General features: G+C 46.1%; 1 protein-coding gene across 3 annotated transcripts; it reads left to right on the forward strand.

The window, feature by feature from the left end:
* Window positions 1-912: 912 nt before the first annotated feature.
* On the forward strand, window positions 913-16,078 carry ABCF1 (ATP binding cassette subfamily F member 1). Of its 3 annotated transcripts, none has more exons than XM_029944761.1 (25): window positions 913-1,051; window positions 4,951-4,997; window positions 5,218-5,307; window positions 5,425-5,554; window positions 5,710-5,747; window positions 5,833-5,940; window positions 7,976-8,050; window positions 8,132-8,248; window positions 9,093-9,194; window positions 9,534-9,656; window positions 10,055-10,155; window positions 10,253-10,338; window positions 10,612-10,751; window positions 10,837-10,985; window positions 11,287-11,370; window positions 11,573-11,697; window positions 11,896-12,008; window positions 12,128-12,299; window positions 12,456-12,530; window positions 12,618-12,688; window positions 14,483-14,515; window positions 14,597-14,765; window positions 14,939-15,003; window positions 15,090-15,162; window positions 15,305-16,078. In XM_029944761.1, the coding sequence occupies exons 1-25, from the start codon at window positions 979-981 to the stop codon at window positions 15,469-15,471; spliced, it is 2,526 nt and encodes an 841-aa protein (XP_029800621.1). In that variant the 5' UTR covers window positions 913-978; the 3' UTR covers window positions 15,472-16,078. The 3 variants fall into 3 exon arrangements, with proteins under 3 accessions (XP_029800621.1, XP_029800622.1, XP_029800623.1); XM_029944762.1 differs by having other exon boundaries at window positions 5,428-5,554; XM_029944763.1 differs by lacking the exon at window positions 5,710-5,747 and having other exon boundaries at window positions 5,852-5,940.
* The last annotated feature ends 729 nt before the right edge of the window (window positions 16,079-16,807 follow it).

A 16,807-nucleotide genomic window follows, 5' to 3' on the forward strand; every position in this document is an offset into this window, starting at 1 on the left:
AGCCTGCTTGAGATTCTCTCTCTCTCTCTCTCTCTCTCTCTCTCTCTCTCTCTCTGTCTCTGTCTCTCTGCCCCTCTGGAGCACGCTCTCAGGCACCTTCCCTCTCAAATTAAATAAATAAACATAAAGAAAAAAAAAAGCCAGGGAAGGAGAGAAAGGGAGCAGCCTCTGAAACGGAAGGGAAACCTGCAGAAAGTAGTGTGCCTGGAAAAAAAAAAAAGGTGGGAATGATCATGTGTGTCAAATGCTGCTAGCAGAGTAGGATATGGACAGAGAATTGGTCTCCTATCTGTTGACCTTGGCAAGAATGAACTCAAGCAATGGTAGGGACAAAAACATGATTTTAATGGGTTAAGGAGAGCTATGGGAGCATCTTGCTTCCACACACAAATCTTGATTGTGGTGGCGGTTTAACGGGTGTATATATGTAAAAGCTGATCAAAGTGCAATTTATTGCCTGTCAATTTATTGTATACGTTTATTGCATACCAATTATATATCAATAAAACTGTGACTCCCCCCACCTCCCCGCCCCCTAAAATGAACCCAAGCTTTACCATACCGTGATTTGTTAGGCTACAGTTCCTCATTTACAACCCTACACTCAACACCAGTCCTCTTCCTAAGTAGATGGACTACGTCTTCCTGCTCCTAATCACTTAAAAAAACAAAAACAAACAAAAGAAGGAAGCTTTTGCTCCTTCGTAGTAGTCCGAAATTACTACGCTCAGTACTTTTTCAGGCAGCGTCGCGGACTCCACGCCGCAGCATTCACACGCAGACATAACTGCTTTAGCAAACGCCGGCCCCGCCCCAACGCCGCTGGCACGCCCCCAGGTGACGCCACGGCGCGCACGTGCACCGCCCAGGGGCCGGGCCGTGGCGCCAAAGTGGAGAGCCCGCCCCATTCGGGTCTCCCGGCTGCCGGAAGCGGAAATACCGCCCGGCATCGCCAGAGTAGCTTTAACTGCCACAGCAATGCCGAAAGGACCCAAGCAGCAGCCCCCAGAGCCCGAGTGGATCGGGGATGGAGAGATCACGAGCCCCACAGGTGAGGCTGATAAACAGGGAACGAACTAGATAGAAAAGGGAGGAAGAGAGTGCACATATTTTAGGAGGAGGTCACGGGTTGTGAAACTGACCGAGCCTTGAGGGAGGCTACTGCGCATGCGTCTAATGGGGCCGGCAGAAAAGAGTTTAGCCTGCCCACGAGTTTGGGGTGGGAGTGAAAATGCCTGGCTCTCTCGCAAAAGTTTCAGTGGGATTTGGCAAGAGACGAGGGAAAGCGTATGGTATCGTGGAAACGATGGGGAGAAATGAGAAAGTCCTCCCTTTCTTCCCTTTTGGACATCTTCCCTACCGCGCTGTATTCCACATTCCAAGGGAATCCGTAAAACCGTGCTACACCCTACCCACTGCGAGCTCATGCACACACCACAGCGTCAGCCACCCACCCAGCCACCCATACCCTCTCAGGAGCAAGAGGTTGACTCCCTGGATTCTTTCATAATACGCGTCAGACTCATCTGGAGCAAGAGTGAAGTGTCGTTGCTGGGTGTTGAACTGGTTAAGGTTTGTTAAACAGCTGCTTTGGGAAGGGAAGGGAGAAAAAATATGAAGACATCCTCCCAAATTTGAAGCCACTTCAAGTGGACATAAAATAGTTACAAATAATTACAGTAAATATATAGTGACTCTATTTTCAAGCAGTTTTTGGATGCCTGCTGTGTATCTGTTACTGTGCAGAGAAACTGAAAATGTAGAGATAAAAGATAAGATTTGCCCCAAAGGTACAACCAGTTTAGTAGAGGGGACAGCATTAATCCAAAAGTGGTTGACAGTGATGAATGTGCTTGAGAATGCTGTGAGACCTAGAGAAGAGAGGAGAAGCATCTACTCAGACAGGGTAGGAATGCCAGCAAAGCCTCCCAGAAGTATGTGACAGCTGAGTTGATTCTGGAATGATCAGTATGAGTTAACAAGGGGAAGAGCATTCCAAGCAGAGGAAGAAATTTGTGCAAAGGTAAAGACATAGTTGAGCCTGTATTGGGTGACTAATGTAATTGGGGTTGGAAAGGTGTGCAGGACACAAATAATAGAAGGCTTTATACGCTATTCCAAAGACTTTAATTCTTAAGACATTAGGACTCATTGAAGTACTTAAGGCATGGTATGATCAGCTTATCCTGACAACACTGAGCAGTGGAGAATGGCTTGTATTAGTCAAGATTGGAGGCAGGGCTACCATGAGGTGCTGGTAGTGATCTAGGTGAGAAGGAGTAAGGATAAGCCAAGTCAGTGAATATTAAAGAGTTACTGAGGAAATGGCATTGAGCAGGTTTGAGAACTGACTGAAGGGAGAAGAATTAAGGATTACATTCATTAAGTAACTCAGTGGGTAGTATACTATTGCTTGAGATCGGTAATGGACTGTAGAGTTGGGAGTGGGAAGAGATAAGGTCAACTTTTGAATGCTGAGTTGGGGATTTCTGGGGAACTTCTAAGTGGAGAGGGCAAGGAGAAAGATCTAGGCCAGAAGTAAACATACAAGCAAGTGTTGTTGAAACATTGAATTCAGAGGAGTTCCCTAGAGGGAGTATGCAGATTGAAGTCAAAAGAGGACAGAAGACAGAAACCCAGAAGATCCTCAACAATTAAGAGCATTAAGGTAAGGAAGGAGGTAGAGGAAATGAGACTGAGAAAGGTGTGCAGCCAGAGAAACTGAAGGCAAATCAGGAGCCAACAGGATCCCTGAAATTAAGTAATGACAGGAGGGAAGTAGAAAGAGGAGGTGGTAGCGTGGAATGTTGCAGAGAAGTCATACAAAATCAGGACTAAAAAAATTCTTTTTGGATTGAGCAACTAAAGGGACAGTGGCAACTTTGGCAAAAGTGGTAGTTATTAGAAGATGATACCCAAATCAGATAGGAGTATGTTCAAAAAGGAATGGGAAATGAGGAAGGAGAGAGCTAGTGTGAGCCTGTGGAGACTCTGTGAAGACAAGGATAGAAAACAGTAATTGGGGGAAGAGATAGTAAGGAGGTGTTCTATTAGCCTTTGAAGTTAGCAGCAGCTTAAGTGGTGTGCTGAAGGGGAGGAGCTCTTGATTTCAGCTCAGGGCATGATCTTGTGGTTCTGTGAGTTCAAGCCCCATGTCAGCTCTGCTTATAGCACAGAGCCTGTTTGGGAGTCTCTCTCCTGTCCCCTCTCTCTGCCCCTCCCCCACTCACACTATCTCTTTCTCTCTCAAATTAATTAAAAAAATTTTTTTTGAATGAAAAATAGTGTAGGTAGCAGAAAGCCACTGATAATATTTTTTTTAATGTGTATTTTTGAGAGAGAGAAAGAGAATCCCAGGCACGCTCTGCACTGTCAGGGCAAAACATGATGCAGGGCTTAAACCTTTGAATTGTGAGATTATACCTGAGCCAAAATCAAAAGTTGGACGCTTGGGGCGCCTGGGTGGCTCAGCTGGTTAAGCGTCTGACTTCGGCTCAGGTCATGATCTCACGGTTTGTGGGTTCGAGCCCTGCATCAGTCTCTGTGCTGACCGCTAGCTCAGAGCCTGGAGCCTGTCTTCAGATCCTGTGACTCCTTCTCTCTCTGACCCTCTCCTGCTCATGCTGTCTCTCTCTCTCAAAAATAAATAAAAAACATTAGAAAAATTAAAAAAAAAAAAAAAAAAACAAAGTTGGATGCTTAATGGACTAAGCCACATAAGTGCCCCTGATTTTTTTTTTAACTAAATGATAGTATAGAAGTGCTTCTGGATAGAATTGGATAGCAGTGGATGGATAAGATGATTTGAAGGGGGATGTGACAGTGGATAGGCCTGGACAGGAAGAGAATTGTAAAGCTGATGGTTGCCTCCCATTCTCATGGGGGCAGGGAGAGAGGGAGTTAGACATAGTCCCCTGCTTTCAGGGAAACAGGATTGGATAGGAGGGAGGAGCTGGAATTTGTTCAGTCAGGTTTTACATAAGACTTCCCACTTTGTTCCATGGGAACACAAGCTAAACAGTCTGTCAGGTTGCTCTCTGGGATGAAAGACTAATGTACAAACAGGTAAATATAACAGAGTGTGATTTGTGCTAGAATGTTATTTGAGCAGAGCAGGTGGAGCATAGACCCAGATGTTCCTTTACTTATTAGACAGCTCCATTTACACAGTCTGCAGCTTTTCACAAATGACATGGCAAACCAAATTTATGATATCTTTGTCCTGCTTTTCCCTTCATGGGTGGCAGAGCTGGAGAGAGAGAACCTTCTCTTTGAGTATATCCTAAGTTAATAAAGTTTTTTTTTAATGTTTTTTATTTATTTTTGAGAGACAGAGAGAGACAGCACGAGCAGGGGAGGGTCAGAGAGAAAGGGAGACACAGAATCTGAAGCAGGCTCCAGGCTCTGAGCTAGCTGTCAGCATAGAGCCTGATGCAGGGCTCGAACTCACGAACTGCGAGATCATGACCTGAGCCAAAGCCGGACGCTCTATCGATTGAGCCACCTAGGCGCCCCTATCCTAAGTTAATAAATGATACCACTATCCCAACCAGTTTTGCCAAGCTAAAAACAGGAATTTCTGGGGTACCTGGCTGGCTCGGTCAGAGGAGCATAGGGCTCTTTGGGGTTGTGGGCTTGAGCCCCATGTTAAGTATTGAGATTACTTTAAACTAATCTACTAAATTACTTAAAAATAAAATCTTTTTAAAAATGTAGGTGTCATTTCTGAGTAGTGTGTCTCACTTACTTCCCACCTCTGTCTTCACTCTAAAAATTCTCCTTTTCCCTTCCATTGCCACTCTAGACCAAGGCATAGTTGGGACAGTGAAAATGCCTAAGGAATGATAGACAATAGTAAAATAGGGTGGAGCCACTGAGAGCTTTGCAGGGGAGGTCAGGCTGCTTTAGAATTTGTTGATAAGCATTCACAATGTCTGCTTAACCTTCTAGACAAAGTGGTGAAGAAAGGAAAGAAGGACAAAAAGACCAAAAAGACAGTGAGTAAATGAGGGTTGTGGATAAGAAATGACAGTGGGTGTTTTCAATCAAAATAGGCCCGTGTGAAGGAGGTGGGGGGTTCCAAGGGAGGAGGAAAGATCTTTTCAAGAAAGGAAGCAAGGTGAGGGTGGACTGGAGGGTCAGTGGGCCTGTGTGTGGCAGAGAAGGACTTCGTTGGTTTCTGATCCACATATACCTATATCTTAACTCCCTTTTCAGTTCTTTGAGGAACTGGCAGTAGAAGATAAACAGGCCGGGGAAGAAGAGAAAGTGCTCAAAGAGAAGGAGCAGCTGCAACAGCAACAGCAGGTTCTCAAGTATCCAGGGGTCTAGCCCACATTGGTTCAGTCAGCTAATGGGGAACTCTGTGTTGCAGAGATGTGGCAGGGACCTGGGCTTCATTGTCTTACTCTCTTTTCCTTTCAGCAGCAAAAAAAGAAACGAGACACTCGAAAAGGCCGGCGGAAGAAGGACGTGGATGATGACGGAGAAGACAAAGAGCTCATGGAACGTCTTAAGAAGCTCTCAGTGCCAGCCAGTGATGAGGAGGATGAGGGTAAATGACCTGAGGGGAAATGGATTCCAGAGTCCCTGAGTCATGAATAGTAATACTAGTACCTCATTTTTTGATCTTTAAGTTGGATTAGATTGAGGAACCAGATATTATAATTGTTTTCTACCTCATCTGCCCACCCCTGCTTGTAATTTCAGTACCTGCCCCAATACCCCGAGGAGGGAAGAAAACCAAGGTAAGCCATCTCTGTGATAAAAAAAAGAGACCCCAGGGGTGCATCTTTGACTATCCCACTGATGTATGGCCCTTTTATTGTCTAGGGTGGTAATGTTTTTGCAGCCCTGATTCAGGATCAGAGTGAGGATGAGGAGAAGGAAGAAAAACATCCTCCCAAGCCTGCCAAGCTGGAAAAGAATCGTATCAATAAGGTGAAAGTGGCCTCTCTGCCAGTCACTCCCACCCCATATAGCACTTTCTGGCCGTGGTGTGGTAATTCCCTTGCTTTTTTTCCTGCTTTTATTTTTTTAATTTTCTAATTTTAATGTTTTTTTAAGATTTTATTTTTAAGTAATCTCTACACCCAGTGTGGGCTCTCTCAACCTTGAGATCAAGAGGCACATGTGTCACTGACTGAGCCAGCCAGGCTTCCCTTTTCCTGCTTTTAAACTACTTCTTTTAGAGATGCCTGGGTGGTTCAGTTGGTTGAACGTCTGACTTCGGCTCAGGTCATGATCTCACAGTTTGTGGGTTTGAGCCCTGCATCGGGTCCTTTGCTGACAGCTTGGAGCCTGGAGCCTGTGTCACATTCTGTGTCTCCCTCTCTGACCTTCCCTTGCTCACACTCTCTTTCTCAAAAACAAACATTAAAAAAATAAAAATGGGGCTCCTGGGTGGTTCATTTGGTTAAACATCCGACTTTGGCTCCGGTCATGATCTCACAGTTTGTGGGTTCGAGCCCTGCATCGGGCTCTGTACTGAAAGCTAGCTCAGAGCCTGGATCCTGTCTTTGGATTCTGTGTCTCACTCTCTCTCCATCCCTCCCCTGCTTGCTGTCTCTCTCTGTCTCTCAAAATAAATAAATAAATAAATAAAATTAGTTTTTTCAGGTCTGACTTACACTATCAAAATCATTTTTTTTTTTAACGTTTATTTGAGAGAACGTGTGTGAGTAGGAGAGGGGCAGGAAAAGGAGGATAGAGGATCCAAAGCAGGCTGTGTACTGACAGCGGAGAGCCTGATGTGAAGCTTCAACTCCTGAACCTTGAACTCATGACCCAAGCCAAAGTCAGACGTTTAACTGACTGAGCCACCCAGGCACCCCAGATTAGACTCAAAATCTGAAGCAAAGAAAGGACCTCAAGCCTTTGCTTTTTCACTTAGAGCCCTCTGCAGGGTTACTTGGTATTCTTTCATGTATGTGTTTCAAATCAGCCTGTTCACACTATGGCATTCAGTTTTATGCCTGTGTTGAAGTATTTGTGGGTTTGGTTTTTGATTTAAAAAAATTTTTTTTTTATGTCTTTATTTTATTTTGAGAGACTGAGAGTGAGCGGGGGAGGGGCAGAGAGAGAGGGAGACTAGAATCCAAAGCAGGCTCTGAGCTGTCAGCACAGAGCCCGATGCAGGGCTCAAACCCACAGACTGTGAGATCATGACCTGAGCAGAAGTTGGATGCTTAACCGACTGAGCCACCCAGGCGCCCTATTGTTTATTTTAATGTTTATTTTTGAGAGAGAGGGAGAGAGAGCATGAGCTAGAGAGGGACAGAGAGAGAAGGAGACAATCCAAAGCAGGCACCAGGATCTGAGCTGTCAGCACAGAGTCTGATGCGGGGCTCAAACTCACAAGCCACAAGATCATGACCTGAGCTGAAGTTGGATGCTTAACCGATTGAGCCACCCAGGAACCCCTGCTTGTTTGTGTTTTAAGTAATCTTCACATCCAACTTGGGGCTTACACTTAACCCCAAGATCAAGAATTGCATGCTCTACTGACTTAGCCGGCCAGGTTCCCCTTCCCTTAAGCACTACATCCAACATAGAGCTTGAACTCATGACCCCGACATCAAGAGTTGCATACTCCACCAACTGAGCCAGACATGCACCCCGAAGCCTTTCTTTCTTCTTTATGTTGTGTCTTCTTCCTTAGAGTGCTCTCTCCAGGCTTAAGTCCATTATTTCCTCTCAAGATGTCCCCTCTCAAGGAAGCCCTCTAGTGCTAGTGCTAGCCCTCCACTCCACCCATGTTGTTTTCCTGATTTGCTTTTCCTTAGCTTTGCTGACATCATCTAATTATTTTCATTGTTTTCATCTCAAGCTAGAAACTAGGGTTTTCCTTGGCCTCATTTCCTGAGCAGCACTCAGTGTAGTTAGCTCCTAGTTCTAGACTCCCTAGAAATGCTTGGTAAACAAGTTAGCAAATTAATTTTGTGTGTGTGTGTGTGTATGTGTTTGTGTTCTCTAGGCTGTATCTGAGGAACAACAGCCTGGGTTGAAGGGCAGAAAGGGAAAGGAAGAGAAGTCAAAGAGGAAGACCAAGGTGAGGGAGTATTGGCAGGAGGAGGTGCTGGATCTCAGGAATTAGAGCATTTCATCAGATCTGTTGTCTTTTTCCTGTTAGCCTCAAAATAAATTTGCTTCTCTGGACAATGAAGAGGAGGAGGATGAAGAAGAGGAAATAACTAAAGAAAAGGAACCATCCAGACAAGGGAAGGACAAGGCCAAGAAGGCAGAACAGGTGCGTATTTTGGTATTGGGGAAGGAAGATGGGCTGAGGGACTAGCCTTCTATGGTTCTTGGTTAGGGGAGGGGAGCAGGATGTGGGGGTGACCTTCCTACAGGCAGAGTTGGCAGGCTTCTGTAAAGGGCCACATAGTAAATATTTTTGACTTTGTGGACCACATACAAGCTCTGATGCATATTCTTGTTTTATAAAACAGTTCTTTGAAAATGTAAAACCATTCTTAGCTTTTGGGTTGTATAAAAATAGGCATCAGGTGATATTTGGCCCATAATTCATTCAGGTCCTTGACTCAGAGAGGAAAGGACCCTGGTGTTAGCCTCAGATGTTCTGGATTCTGGCTCTGCCACTCACCACCTGTATGGCCTTTTTACCTTCTCAGGGCTTGCTTATCTGTATGATCTAGTGATCTCTGCAGTCCCTCCACCTCTAGCACTTTTGTAATTCTAGATTCTCTTAGATTTCTTAGTGCTGTACGTTAGGGTTTCTGGACCTGTTTTTTTCATTTTAACATGCAAGCCACAGAAACTCATTTCATACACAAGAAAAAAATGTTTCATTTATTTCCTCCCCAGTGTTATGGGCAGTTTTGTTTGTAGGCATGTGAAATTGTTATACTTTGTACATACTGTTCATACCATTTGTTTTCTATCATTCCTGCCGGCAGAAGTGGATGAAGGACTCCAGGGAGCTCAGGGGTGTGTATGAGAGAGTGAGAGACTCAGCAAGATATTTTAGGACTCTGGAGAAGGAACAAGCTAACTGTGGGACTGGGTGAATGACATGAAACCTGAGTTCTAGAAGGGGTCTCTTGTTTTTCATCATCTCCTTATTCTCACAGAGTTCAGAGGAAGAAAGAGAAGAGGAAGAAGAAGGGGAGTCTAAGACTGGTGATCCTTGTGTGCATCTTAGCAAAAAGGAGAAGAAAAAGCTAAAGAAACAAGTAAGGTCTTGGTCAAAGTTAGGAGTGTTTGAATTTTTTAATATTTCAATTGGCGGGGGGGCTCCTGGCTGACTCAGTAGGTGGAACATGGAATTCTTGATCAAGTTCCAGCTCCACATTGGGTGTAGAGATTACTTAAAATCTTTAAAAAATAATAATTTTTTTAAACTTGAGGACATCTGAATTGGGGCAAAAGAGAGCTTTTGAGACTACTGCAAGAACAGTTGTAATAAAGAAACAGTTGTATTCTGTGGGCCTTTTTTTGGTTTCGATGACCTGAGGCTGTGTTGTTATGGGTAACTGGCAGACAATGGCCTCATGTGGTTTTTCCTTTTTCAGATGGAGTATGAACGCCAGGTGGCTTCATTAAAAGCAGCCAGTGCTGCTGAAAATGATTTCTCCGTGTCCCAAGCAGAGGTGTCCTCCCGCCAAGCCATGTTAGAAAATGCATCTGACATTAAGGTAAGGCCTGAGGGGCTACCTCCCACCAGTTTACTCAGGGAAGTGCCACCTTTCCCTGAGTGGCCATGGCACCCGAGGAAGCAAGGTATGAGTGGCTTAGTCCATTGATAGAAAGTTTAGAGGTGTTTTCCATACCTTAAGTTCTACAGCTTCAGTGAGAAGATAGGAAAACCAACAGAAGTAAATGGGTCCACCCTTGCGGAGCAAGTAGGATAGGATGGGCTTGACTGGCTTAGACTTTTCGGGAGACTCCTCTTCAAAGCAGTGGACCAGCGTGGTGAAGAGGGTCATGCTGGAGCTGTTTTGTGAGAGGCTTCCCAGAAGGGAGAAAGTTGTCTGTAAGGGGGATTCTTATGTGCTCTTTCTTTCCTCTGTTACTGCTTCCCTGACGACTGCAGTTGGAGAAGTTCAGCATCTCAGCCCACGGCAAGGAGTTATTTGTCAATGCAGACCTGTACATTGTAGCTGGCCGCCGCTATGGACTAGTGGGACCCAATGGGTGAGGAGAAGAGCTGGAGTTAATCAAAGGGAAGGGCTGGAAAGTGAAGAAGAGGTTTTTCAGGGATGGCCTGGTTCTAATAGTTCTTGTTCCCCAGCAAGGGCAAGACCACTCTCCTCAAGCACATCGCTAACCGGGCCTTGAGCATCCCTCCCAACATCGACGTGCTGCTGTGTGAGCAGGGTGAGGCCAGTGGTGGGATAGGGGCCTGAGGGGTGGGCAGTTGGAGTAGAAGAGTCAACCAAGAACAGAAGAAATTGTGGTTATGAAGTGGGAAAGGTTCTAGAGGGAGATTGGGGACTGGGAGATAAATGCTAAGGAAAAGAGACACTGGAGAAAATTTTTTTGGAACAAGTACAAAGAATTGGGCAAGGTCAGGCAAACCCAAAATTGAGCTGAAGAAAAGAAGGAATGGAAGTCTTGGCCCTCCGGGCAACGAGCCTCTTCTCCCCATAGAGGTGGTAGCAGATGAGACGCCAGCAGTGCAGGCTGTTCTTCGGGCAGACACCAAACGATTGAAACTGCTAGAAGAGGAGCGACGGCTCCAGGGGCAGCTGGAGCAGGGAGATGACACAGCTGCTGAGAGGCTAGAGAAGGTAGAGGAGATGGCGCAGGGGACATGGGCTAAGAGTTGGGGGTTCCTGGAACCTTTCGAAATGTGTCCTCTTCTCCCTCCTCCAGGTATATGAGGAATTGCGGGCGACTGGGGCAGCAGCTGCGGAGGCCAAAGCCCGGCGGATCCTGGCTGGTCTGGGCTTTGACCCTGAAATGCAGAATCGGCCCACACAAAAGTTCTCTGGGGGCTGGCGCATGCGTGTCTCCCTGGCCAGGTGGGCCACCCACCTTCCTGCTCTCCCCTTTCTAGCATCAATCCATCACGGTGGGGAGTTTTCTCTTTTTTCCGTTCTTCTAAGGCTAGTAGGAAGTTTCAAGGTGTCCTGCTCCCTCCTATATTTGTTTGCATTGCTTCCCTACCTGGGGGTATATTCTCTTCATCTCCTGCACAGGAGCTTCTCTGAGGAGAGATGCAGAAGGAATGTTCATGGTCTCACCTGCCAGAGGTCTCTGTGGAGTTCTCTGAGCAAGAATCTTCCTACCCCTGACCCTACATTCTGCTGCCCCACCTTCTAGGGCACTGTTCATGGAGCCCACGCTGCTGATGTTGGATGAACCCACTAACCACCTGGACCTCAATGCTGTCATCTGGCTCAATAAGTGCGTCACCTTTGAGTATAGTCTTTGCATCATTGATTGCCATTCTGTCCTTGTCTCCTCTAGCTTTTTACACTCTGTCCTTGACAGCATTTCATCCAGTTCCTTTCTCTTTTCCTCCCTTTTTTTCATTGTCTGTCTGCTTCCCCTGACTTAACTCTAATCTGACCATTGTGACCTCTCCACACTCTTCTCTAAAACCCAGCTACCTCCAGGGTTGGCGGAAGACATTGCTCATCGTTTCCCATGACCAAGGCTTCCTGGACGATGTCTGCACCGATATTATCCATCTCGATGCCCAGCGGCTCCATTACTATCGGGGCAATTACAGTAAGGAGGATCATTAGTTGGGGGAAGAAAAGAGGGCCTCGAGAAGAGGCCTTGAAGGGAAGACCCACAGGGATGCGATGATTAGCTAGATCTTAAGAGTCTAGACAATGATGCCCACCTCTGTCCTCAACAGTCCTGGTTGTTTCTCTGCTGGGGAGAAAAACAACCTTTGTTGCCCATTCTCCTCTTCTGCCTCAGTGACCTTCAAGAAGATGTATCAGCAGAAGCAGAAAGAACTGCTAAAGCAGTATGAGAAGCAGGAGAAGAAGTTGAAGGAGCTAAAGGCAGGCGGCAAGTCCACCAAGCAGGCGGTAAGCACCTGGGGGGCTTTTCTCGAAGTATGGAGAATGAGGGAACTCTGGAACACTGCCCTTCAATTCAGGGACTGCTATGAAGGGTGTGGATTTCTCCTTTTCTCCTTACTCTCCAGGAAAAGCAAACAAAGGAAGCTCTGACTCGAAAACAACAGAAATGTCGGCGGAAAAACCAGGATGAGGAATCACATGAGGCCCCCGAGCTCCTGAAGCGCCCCAAGGAGTACACTGTGCGCTTCACTTTCCCTAACCCCCCGCCACTCAGCCCTCCTGTGCTGGGTCTGCATGGTGAGCAGCTGCAGACCCCTGTGACACAGGGTGGAAGTGTATGCACCCCAGGTCATCCACCCAGCATGGGATCCTTTTTCTCTGAGGCCAGGAAAGACATTTAGGACACCTTCAGAGTGACTCTGAAAAGTCTGTCACTTCTTTTCTGATTCTCAGGTGTGACATTTGGCTATGAGGGGCAGAAACCACTCTTTAAGAACCTGGATTTTGGCATTGACATGGATTCAAGGAGTGAGTTGGTGTCATGTGGCTTAGGGATACGGAGCAGGGCTGCAAGCACAGTTTCTGGGGATCTCTTGACCACCTTTTTCTTTGCAGTTTGCATTGTGGGCCCTAATGGCGTGGGGAAGAGCACCCTGCTCCTGTTGTTGACGGGCAAGCTGACGCCAGTAAGTCTTGGAGCCAGGACAAGAGAGCATGACAAGTGTGAAAAGGCAGCTGTTCACCAGACACTAGAATCAGGGAGCCCCCTCTGTGCTGGAGATTTAAATATAGAACTCATCATAGATGATTCCCTTTCTTAAGAGGTGCTGTAGAGAACACTTTTGATCAGGGGAGTGAGCCAGTAGAAGTGGGTTGGACTGGGGGCACCACTCCCCCTTGTGTGTTTGGTTACATAAGAAATATAAATCCAGGGGCACCTGCATGGCTCAGTTGGTTAAGTGTCTGACTTCAGCTCAGGGCATGATCTCATGGTTCATGGGTTCAAGCCCCGCGTCGGGCTGTGTGCTGACAGCTCAGAGGCTGGAGCCTGCCTCTAATTCTGTGTCTCTCTCTCTGCCCCTCCCCTGCCTGCTCTCTTTCTGTCTCTCTGTCTCTCTCAGAAATAATAAACATTAAAAAAATTTTAAAGAAATGTAAGTCCATTATAGAATAACTAGAAATTGCATGAGTTAGGGCACCTGGGTGACTCAGTTAAGCTTCTGACTCTTGCTCTCAGCTCAGGTTATGATCTCGTGGTTCCTGGGATCGAGCCCCATGTTGGGCTCTGTACTGACAGCATGGAACCTGCTTAGGATTCTCTCCCCTCTCTGCCCCCTCCCATTTGCACGTGTGTACATGCATGTGTGCACATGCACATGCTCTTCCTCGCTCTCAAAAATAAAAATTTAAAAACAAAATTGCAGGAGTCAGAAAAGTCTGGAGATAACCAGTATTAATTTAGATGGATTACTTTCTCTTTTTTTTCTCTGCAAATGTGCATATATTTTTTTTTTAACAAAAATGGGTTCTCAGATGAATTGTTTTATTCTCGGGTAATATACATCAAGCATTTTTCCATGGCAATAATTACCTGTGTGCATTTGTTTCTTGTGGATTTATAATTTATTTGATGTCATTCAGGTTATTTCTGCTTTTTCTTTCACTGAAGGTCAATTCTATAGTAAACTTTTTTTTTTGAGAGGATGCAAGTGAGCAAGGGGCAGGTAAGAAAGAGAAAAAGGATCCCATGAGGGGCAGAGAGAGGGAGAGGGAGAGAGAATCCCATGAGGGGGAGAGAAGGGGGGAAGAGATAGAGAGAAAGTAGGGCTCATCCCAAGGGGGGCTCAAGCTCACCTGTTGCGGTACTTAAACTCGTGAACTGTGACATAACCTGAGCCGAAGTCAGATGCTAACCAACTTAGCCACCCAGGTGCCCAAGTAAATATTCTTATTGTATGTGTTTATGAGTATAGATTTTTTTCTTAGGATAAACTGCCTAGGATTGTTTTTAGGATTTACAACATACTGCCAGACAGTGCTTTTGATTAGCTTAACCATCTCTACTCCCTCCAAGAAAGTGTTGAGAAGGGCCCATTTCTTCACACACCTCAAAGTGTTCTTTCTTAGATCCTCTCACAGTGTCTTAACCCCCATGTGAGGCAGAACCCTGAAAAAGATGCCATTGGTGGATCTTGCTGGGTGGGACAGGGGTGTTCTTTGTGGTCATTCCCCTCCTGTTTCTGAATCTGTGCTTTTTGTCTCCCCTTCTTTATTTTCATCTCACTCCCCTTGGCTCTGTCTCTTGTCATTTCCTGGATGTGCCTTTGTCACATTAGGGAGAATATCTGGGTTCCCTTTCTTGCATGGACTTATTCCCAGCCCAATTCTGGTATTTATCTCCCCTTCAGAATAATGGGGATGTGGAGGGGCAGCACTTTCCTCCCCAGTCCCTTATCTTTCCACTTGCTTTTTCCTTGCAGACTCGTGGAGAAATGAGAAAGAACCACCGGTTGGTAAGTTGGCTTTGGGAATTAGGGAGTAAGAGTCTGATGGAGGAAGTATGATTTTCACAGCCATCTTCCTCTCTCGGGCAGAAAATTGGCTTCTTCAACCAGCAGTATGCAGAGCAGCTGCGTATGGAGGAGACACCTACTGAATATTTGCAGCGGGGCTTCAACCTTCCCTACCAGGATGCTCGGAAGTGCCTAGGCCGCTTTGGCCTTGAGAGTCATGCCCACACCATCCAGATCTGCAAACTCTCTGGTACCACTGTAGGGGGTTAGGGAAGGTGTCCTCAGTTTTCACAGGCCCAGACTGTACCTAGAGTCAGAAAAGAACTAGGACTTGGGGAATCTCTGCACACACACATTTTCAGAGTTTATCTTCAAAAACATAAGACAGTGAAGTGTGATGGCCCTCTTTTTCCTTTGCCTCAGGTGGGCAGAAAGCCCGAGTTGTGTTTGCTGAGCTGGCTTGTCGGGAACCCGATGTCCTCATCTTGGTGAGTGAGCTGGACTATGGGATGGGGTAAAGGTGACAGTAATAAAAAGAATTGTAATACTTCGTCATGGACTGTCTTTTCCATAGGATGAACCCACCAATAACTTGGACATCGAGTCTATTGATGCTCTTGGGGAAGCTATCAATGAATACAAGGGTGGTAAGTTGGCTCAGGGTGTACCCTCCTCCTTCCTTGGGGACCAGGCTATAGTGTGCCTTGGCTGGGGCTCCTTTCTTTCAGGTTCTCATTCTTCTCTGCCTCCTTCCTCCCTGTTCTTTTCTTCTCACATCTTTTTTCAAAGCTGTGATTGTTGTCAGCCATGATGCCCGACTTATCACTGAAACCAACTGCCAGCTGTGGGTAGTGGAGGAGCAGAGTGTAAGCCAGATCGATGGTGACTTCGAGGACTACAAGCGGGAAGTGTTGGAGGCTCTGGGTGAGGTCATGGTCAACAGACCCCGAGAGTGAGTTTTCCTTTGTGGAAGTCTCCTGAAGGACAAGCTTGTGTGGCCTAGAAGTACCCTGTTGTCTCCCTTTCTTTGCTTGGAAGCCTGCCTCTGGTCTGCAGCTGACTCAGCAACTACTCAGGCACAGGAAGGCAAAGTATGGTCTTGATCTCACCAGGGTACCACTTTGATTCCTTTTCTCTGAAAAACTAGCCTTTCACAGTTTTCTTCAGAGGACTGAGCTGGCCTTTTGACATCCCTCCATATACACAGAGATGACCATCGTTGTGGGCTCCATCTAGCCAAACTTATATGGCCAGTTGTCTGGAGACTTTCATCACTAAGAACCCTACTGTGGTCCACCAGAACGCTTCAAGCCCACCTGGTCCCCTGGTCTTTGAGTGGTGCTGTTCTTTTTGGTGGATTTAATGCTGACTTACTGATATAAACAGTTACTGCAGCTCAGTGCAGGAGGCAAGTTTTGAGGCCTGTGCTGTTACCCAGTCCAGGGTTTGGTGCCTGCATTCTTTTGTGTTTGGGGACTTGGAGACAAGAAGGACTTGCCACTCAACTTGAATCTCACTTTACAAGGGGAAGAAATAAAGGAAAGGAATTGTTGCGCCCTGTCACTGTTTGGAGATTCATGGGAGTTGGGACTATTCTCAGTTTTTATTTACTTTGTTCACTTTGCTAGTAGCATTCAGCGTCTGCTCTTCCCCACTAATACAGATGGATCTGACTTGTAGTCTTACACATTTTAGATGGTGCTTGCTGTTTGAAGAGCCTCCAACACTTCAGATAGGAACAGAAAGGGTCCCTTCGATCTGGGACTCTTAGGCCTCCCGTTGTCCAAGCTTTCCTCTGTGGTCAGGACCGTACAGTACTGATACTCTCTCAAAAGTTTTTTTTTGTTGTTTTCTTTATTAATTTTTTAAAATATTTTTTATTTATTTTTGAGAGACAGCGTGAGTAGGGGAGGGTCAGAGAGAGAGTGAGACAGAATCTGAAGGAGGCTCTAGGCTCCGAGCTAGCTGTCAGCACAGAGCATGAAGCGGGGCTCGAACCCACGAATCGTGAGATCATGACTTGAGCCGAAGCTGGACGCTTAACTGACTGAGCCACCCAGGCGCCCCTTAAATAACTGATATCACGTATAGCACTGTAGGGTGTACAAAAAAGAAAAGGTCTTTAGTTACAGAAGACTTCGAAAATGAGACATGAGTGTAAAGGTGATTTGGTTAGTTGCCAAATGTGTATACTCTAGATTCTCTAAGTTGCCACGTGCTCATAGAAGGGAAAGATGATCCAGAACTTGATTATTTGATAGATAGGATCATTTCAAGATGGGCCTCTTGAAA

This window comes from Suricata suricatta, chromosome 7 (genome assembly GCF_006229205.1).
Source record: "Suricata suricatta isolate VVHF042 chromosome 7, meerkat_22Aug2017_6uvM2_HiC, whole genome shotgun sequence".
Lineage (NCBI taxonomy): Eukaryota > Metazoa > Chordata > Mammalia > Carnivora > Herpestidae > Suricata > Suricata suricatta.